General features: G+C 39.1%; 1 protein-coding gene across 1 annotated transcript; it reads left to right on the forward strand.

The window, feature by feature from the left end:
- Positions 1-1,092: 1,092 nt before the first annotated feature.
- Positions 1,093-3,366, forward strand: TRV_06044 (uncharacterized protein; the record flags this gene model as incomplete). Its single annotated transcript, XM_003019858.1, has 1 exon — positions 1,093-3,366. The coding sequence occupies one exon, from the start codon at positions 1,093-1,095 to the stop codon at positions 3,364-3,366; it is 2,274 nt and encodes a 757-aa protein (XP_003019904.1).
- Positions 3,367-7,924: the final 4,558 nt, after the last annotated feature.

Below are 7,924 nucleotides of genomic sequence, written 5' to 3' on the forward strand. Positions count from 1 at the left end.
ATATATCTATATAGCTAATTATTAATAAAATATATACTATAAAATAAAAAAAGAAAATAATAAAATATATAATATTAAAATTATAATATATAGAGTAGTAATATAGTAGTCTCTTTTTATTATTATAAAATTTATTTATAAATAATATATATTTATAAAGGGAATAAATTTTTATTATATCAGAAGGTATATTAAATAACTACTATAATAGTCATTTTAGTTAGTACTTATATTATATTATTTAAGTAAAATATTTTATAGTTTAATAATTATTATAAATATTATAAATTTAGTAAACTTAGTTATTATATATAAAATTAGTAGTAAAAATATTATAATAATAAATTAAGTAACTTTATAAGTTTAATAATAAAGATAAATAAGTATAACTATGGTACTAATAGTATAACTCTCTATAATTACTATAAATAAATAAATTTATTTAATTAGAATAAAAATTACTAATTAGCTATATAAAATAGTAGAAATAGTAAAATTATAAATTTATAAATATATCCATAATATAATAAATATTATAAATAAAATATAAAAATTATAATAAATAATATAAAAGTTATAAAATTATAAATATAGATACTACTTAGAAAAAAAATATATAGAAGTAGTAGTAAAATAATAAAAAAAGGAGTAACTATACTAGAAAAAAGAAAATCTAAATTATATAAATATCAAAATTTATAAATATATTATTTTATTATATTAGGGGGATTTACTTTAACCTCACTTGTATCCGATATAGGACCTCACCTCTCATTTAAACCAAACAGAATTCAGATGCTTTGACAACGCTGCTAGTCACAAGTGACCCTTGTCAAGTGAGATTTTGACTGAAGATACGGTTTCTGAGAGCTTTTTTAAACAGCTCTTTCAGGAGGCTCTGTTTTCGATCAAACCAGTTCAACTTTCTATTCAAGTAGAATTTTTTTCAACGAACTTACTCTCCGCAAAGTTCTTCAATATAACAACTACATCTACCTTCGCAACCCAGAGAGACAACCACTGGTTAAATACTCCTGATCGCTCAGTATATTAAACGTCGACTGATTTCAAGCTTCTGACACCAAGGACATTATGGAAACCCAAGTTTCTGACGCCAAGGAGATTATGGAGACCCAGGCTATTGGGTCCCTTGTGCCCGTATCACCCGCTGTTGTTGTGTCAGGGGGTTCTTTTAGAACCCCCGAAGAGCTAAATTTGGCTCTTAGAAGATGGTCAAACGAGTTGCCCCAGAAAAAATATATCGAACTTCTGAACGAGGCCGTAGCGCAGATAACTGCGGCCGTCGAACAACACGAAAACGCAAGGGATAAGGTCCTTCTCGATATATATGCAGTGGGCCAAGAGACTCTCGGCTCATACTTTTCTAAATTCAAAAAAACCCCCGAGTATCGCCACATTTGGCATAAAGTCACGGCGGCAATCAAAAATGCGAACAAGAATCAAAATGCCGTACAAAAAGCACGGCAATCGGTGGTAAAAGCCTGGGGACAGAATGGCAGCCACTTCTTACAATTCAACTCAGCTCAAGGCTGGACGAAAGCAGCTGGAAGGTTAGCGCGCCAATGTCCGGACTATACCCGTGCGACCGAGTTTATTGTACATGCGGTGGTTGAACGGTTTGACAATATGTGTTCAGGGAAATCACTATACCTGGAACCAGGTCTGGTTGATTTACAAAGGGCTATAGGAATATCAAAGGAGGCTCCAGCGCTACAGCCGGTTACAGCTAACAAGCTTGATTCGCTTGGAGTCTACTTAGACTCTTATGGTTTACTTCGGGCACGAACTACAGACAGCTCAACTAATCTAATTACAGATCATGCGTCATTTGAGTGGAATCCCCGTCCAGATATTCCCCAGCTCCCTCGCGCTATCATCGAAGAGCTGAACGACAGCGGTTTGTCATCCTCCGAAGCTGGAGATGACGATGAAGCACCTAATCCACAAGACGCAGCCGAAGCCGAAGCCGAAGCCGCTGAAGCCGAAACTGCTAAAAAGACGCAACGGGCTGGGGAGAAAGCAGGAAAAGCGGGAAGAATTTGGAAAAGTGGTGTTCCCAAGAACCGCCTAGACCTACCAAAGGGACAGCGCTCAGAAGCTGATAATGAATCCGGTATCCAGAATGCAGAGAGTAGCATAGGGCAGCACGCTACGGAAGAAATAGAATTAGACAAAGAGGATCAGGGGCCAGATACGAATCTCACTTTCAACGAAATTCAACACGGCATTCAGAATGAAGAGAAAAGCATGGGCTCCGAAGCCGAAGGGATAGAATCGAACAATAAGAGCCAGGAGACTGATACAGATTCGGACATTAGTCTCATTGAAACTGAACCTGATGTTCAGGATCGGATCAACGTTGTGGCTATTGATCTCTCTAAGAACGAAATTGCTAGCATCCTAGACGATATTTTTCGTCGCATGGGCTGTTCTAGCCCGGGAAAGGTCAAAGAAATCCTTGCGACTGGCTATATGAACATCGACCATGTATTCAATTGGTGGGATGACTCGATATACAAAGGCAAATCATTATATCAGCTTGCGGATCTTGAAGCCAAAATGTTCACCTTCCACCACGACGGCAATGAGGCTAGTTTACAAAGCCACCAGTATGGGCTTCTCCACCAATTGCTAGAGGTGGATCCTGTACTATGGATCCTTAATGTTTGCCTCCAGAAAGGCAAGAAAGAACTTGCTGCCCTCCCGCAGCCAGTTTCCAAAAGCCCCAACAATCTTCCTAACGGCCTCCTTAATCGATCTCGTATCACACAAAATGGCCAAAATGAGGTATATATTACCTCAAGAAAAAACGATTATGGACTTCTGTTCCAGCCGACTCTTCTTCCGCTTATTTGGAAAAATGATCTGAATTGTGTTGGTAATTTAACCACGGAAGAACAAGTCAAGCAATTGAGGGATAAGTACCAAGCAGTAAAATGGGACATCGTTAGAAATAAACCACTAACAACAGCGCGTCTTCCTTATAACATTGCAACAACATTACGAGGGCTAAGCCCTCTTTCAGATGCAATCCTCCTGCAGCGGCCCTACACGGACCCAGAGGTCCAAATCGAAATGGATATTCTCTTAGGAGCAGATCGAGAGTCAGCTTGGGAGTTCATACAAAAATGGCGCACTGCTGCTGTCCAGAGCTTGATACTTCATTTTAGTCTTTGGGTTTCACTCGAGAAGAGGGCATATCGTGATAAATCATACTTGGAGGCCTATAGTATCTCTGGGAAGAGGCTAAAAACTCCAAATCGGAAGAGGGATTCAAAAGACCTTCTCCCCTTTACAAACCCTCATCCAAAGCGTCCTTATCCTTCTACCAAATCATCAATCTAGATTCGGGAGGAGGATGCATCTAGATTTTACTACAAGGAGGAAACTTCGAGTCGTGATGTTTTTGTTTCCCTAAGTCTTTTGTCCTTTCATTCCGTTGGCTTCCAATGTTCTTCATCTTTTAATGATACAGCCTGAAAATAATCTTAGCTAAATTAGAACGATTATGCATGGCTTTAGCTGCTAATGAAACGATTACCCACACCTCGTTAGCCAGGTCACTGTCCTATTAGTCTCTCGCCTTGCTAAGCATTTCTGATTCAGTCCCTGGACCCCTTTCATTGCGGGCTCACTCTTGTGCTAATCCAACCGTGTTCACGGATACACAGTTCACCCGGTCAATGGCTCACAATGACATTGAAGCAGAGCCTTATCACTTTCTGGTTTACAAATTCCTCCCTATGTCAAATTTTAGAGTATATTTAATTCCCTTTCTTTCTAAGGATTGATGTTAGCAGTCAACCATTTGAACCGGAGCACCTTTTAAGGTGGTTATATTTCCGCTCCACTGGTGGTGCACTCCGTTTACTACATGTTTCCGTGGGTTCGATAGGGGATGCTTTAAGGAGTTGGGTTGAACACACCCGTATATATATGGTCCTAATATTCATCCTAAGTCCTATGTGGACCATAGGATATGGCGTTAAAGTAGTCAATATAGGATGATAGACTTTTCAAACCAAAATGTTGGAGGTACCAGTATCATGCAGGGAGAGTAAGGCTGAGCTCCTCTCTACCGCTGGTTGACTTGAGAGCGCTTTTCAAATTGGCTATAAACGTTGTGAAATTTTCGAAGTCTTCTGGCCGGCCGCCCCTATCCTTATCGACAAGATACTCCTAGTAAATATTTACTCCATCAAAGTCATATGTCGCCATAAATGATATAAGCGATTTAGAAAAGTTATGTTGGATAGCTTCAGCCCCAGCTAGATCTGAAAAAGTAGTGGCTGTTGGCACAGGATCGTTGAACGCCCAGCCCCGGATTGCTATGTTAACTTTGAGGAAGAGGTCACGTCTCTTAAGTGCAGGGACTCATTTCATAAGGTCAACATCGCTTACAGTTGCCGGAACGACATGAAATGTGATCGGGTCAATCAGTGCGAAGGCATAATTGATACGGGTAAATACTAGGGGTATAAGTTCGGGATATATCGAATTACACCGTCTTTTTGTCCCAAAGCCTTCATAATAACCAACAACCCTGTGTAGGGTACTCTGGCATGGGCAATTTGGGCGATCGACTTTGGCGTCTCCTATAAAATTCTCATTAAATAAAATTCTTAGAAGTTAAGAGGTAGACACAAAATTATTCTGCCGTACCACAAAATGCTTTTGTTGTTCCGCAAAAGCCATACCTGTGGGATGTTAGACACCGTCAAAATTGGGGGCGAAAAACATACTTGCTGCAGCAAACGTTCAGGGGACATTTGGATTTCTGTGTATATTGTAGTCCGAAATCTCCGGGGTCGCATTCCAATTTACGGTCACAAGCCGATAAACAGTTTTCAGGAGCGCAAACTTTATACTCTAAGTTTAGTAAAAAAGTACTCCAACGAAAATTTGTAGTATTTAAGCACTTACGGTCAGGACCATAACCACAAACTCAATATTTAGACCAACATCCCTCTAGACAGTGTATATTCTCATCGTATGGAACGCCGGTGGCACTGACATAGTCAAAAGTATCAACGCAATTCTCAGGAGACTGGGGCTGGCATTAGTCAATGATTGCGGAAAGAATAGGGTAGATAACATACACAGTACATATCACCAGTTCCGCAGTAACCTTCTCGGGATACAATTTCGGGTAAGCCCATATTCGGACAAGTATTAGAAGATTCAGAGGTATCAACTTTGAGCAACAACTAGTAGAGCAAGGGCTATTTATACCACATATTTTAGAAAACGCGGACACAACAAAAATAAAGACAAGAACGAGGAATAAATGGCCAATAACGATCGTTGGAGGCTGAACCTCATTTTTATGTGCCCTGTTGTGGTATTATGGAAAATTGGTATGCAAGCACTTAGTGTTAAACGTTCCTTGGATATACAACTAAAAACCAGAAAGGGAGAAAGGAGAGGATTGAAAACGGAATGGGAAAAAAGCCACCTCGTCTATGAGTGGCAAACAGCATTTATCCACCGTCCCCTCTACTACCTTACCATCTCCATATCTATCGGACCAAGAATAAGGGGTACTACCAGGATTATCTAGCTCGGGATGACGCCTTGCTACGCAATCCAATGGCAAATAATAACCGCAAAAGATAGGGGTATGGGGGTTTATGGCCAAGGGAAATTGGGCTAGAGTACTCTAGACCCGCTCATCCGTGGAAGTAGAATCCTACTTAAATGGGTTGCATCCCGCGGAATGCATCTATCCAAAAGCAAGCAGCTCGGAAAGTTCTATTTTTCGGCCGTCATCTTCTTATTAGAGACTGGTGTTAACCCAGGGGTAAGTGTACGTAGTGCAAGAATATTTTGCGGGGTGTTATAATTGACCAACGGTCTCTTTCATAGCACATTGCAAAAAGGGGGCGCGGTCACCTCCTGTCAGAGGTAGGAGCACATTATTGATATTGTCGCTGAAAATTCCTCAAAATCTACGAAGAACGTAGATAAAAGAGCAGCAAAAAGAGCCCGATCTGAAGTTAGTAAAGCCTAGAGAGTTCCATGGAGCAGTTTCGAGAGGTGTTATTTCGAAACCTGGTCACCCATATCGATATTCTTCTTGCCTGGGCTGAGAGGGAACCCTTGATGGTAGGGGTGCACCAACGCAACACATCGTACGGATGCAAGTATCGTACGGGTTTAGTAAATGCACGTTGCATGGGTACGTACCGATGAACGATTTTGCTTGCATGACCTCGTTTTCATTTCCCATGCGCAGGGGCACGGAGGACCGCGTACAAATAAAGTATTGGGTGTCGTTGGCGGCCCGGCGTCAACAAAGTTTTAGCGAGGGTCTAACTGGTTTAGGCTAGTAACTTAGCTAACTAACTAGTATGTTAACCACCCAAGCCCTTTTTTGACTCCATTTCCTCAAACATATTGTCAAACTTCAACTCTGCCCACTATTAGTGTAGGCTCACTCCTTTTGGTGTAGTTTATGAAGTACCTCGTTCTCAACACAATCGCCTATGGAACTCATTCTACACATCTAATGAGGCCGCCACTCTAGGGAGTACTTGAACGGCCAAGAAACTGATGTCGAGCCCCAGCTACTTCACTTTTAACGCTGATAGCCCTGGAAGATAGGATATTTCTCCTATGTAGGACCTGACCGGGGACATAACTAGGGGAACATAGGCACCCAGGCCGGGCTCGCCGTGCCGCCCAATGTAAAACCCTTGTGCAGACAATGTGATATCTAGGACTTCTATGCATACGATAGCACTATTGATAACCAGAGCTATCAGCTGCTTGATACCCCTGAAGAGCTCACTTGGAGCAGGAGCATATCTTCTACTATCGTCTAGGTGACAACTGAGTTTTTGGAAACTAAATAAAATGATTAAGCATGCATCCTTTATCTGAAAACATTCCAATAATCGGTCACTACCTTTACTACTTCACTCCCATCACCGCAACGCAAGTGTTCTAAACCTTCAGCCATGGGAGAGTTCAACACCTCAGATAATCCGAGGGCATATACTTACACCTATCTCCTCGTTTTTTTTTTTTTTATTTTTTTTTTTTTTTTTTTGCTGTTATTTTTTTTTTCTAACCTTCCCCTTATCTCCGGGCATGGGTCACATCACCGTCATGCCAAATTCCATCACCGTGCTGCTTACCATGGGACCAACTTTTACACGGCAATTTCGCCTAAGAGGACCCAAACGTCGACACGCATCACTGAACCGAAGGCACTGGTTGATAAAGCCCTGAAGGCGCTGTCAGTGGTCAATAAAAAAAAGATTGGAGAATCCCAATTTCAACAAATATGAATTTCATCTCCCATCTGCGTCAATCATGGCCCAAAATTTTTTGATTTTGCCGATTTTTTTGCTAGAAACAATCCAAGTGCCAAGAGAGAAACTACTAACTCCGCAGCCTCCGCTGTTGCTAATGCTGTCAAGAATAAAAACGTGTCAGAATATAGCTTAGTTAGCCTACATTCGTACTTATAGCGATAAAAATTCTTTATATAGTTATACCTTGATAGATTTAATTTAATTATTTTTTATATCTATATATTTATTATTATTATTAATTTAATGAATTATTTTTATTACTACTACTTTTATTTTAATAATTATAAGTCTAACTAATACTTAATAAAATATATATAAATATATTATATATTAATTTTTTTATACTAACTATAAAAGTTTAAATAATAATATTAATATTAATAATTTATTTAATATTATTAAAATGAATAAAGATATAAAAACTACTAATGTTATTATTTTTAGATTTAAATAAAATTAAAATATCTAATATAGAGCTATATATAATTTTATAAAGCTAAAATATATTTAAAATTTTATATAGTTAAATTAAAAAAAAGAATTAAACTTCTATAAAGAATTATTTATAATTAAATTTTATTAAA

Source organism: Trichophyton verrucosum, assembly GCF_000151505.1.
Source record: "Trichophyton verrucosum HKI 0517 chromosome Unknown contig00660_1.f1.exp, whole genome shotgun sequence".
In the NCBI taxonomy this organism is placed as follows: Eukaryota; Fungi; Ascomycota; class Eurotiomycetes; order Onygenales; family Arthrodermataceae; genus Trichophyton; species Trichophyton verrucosum.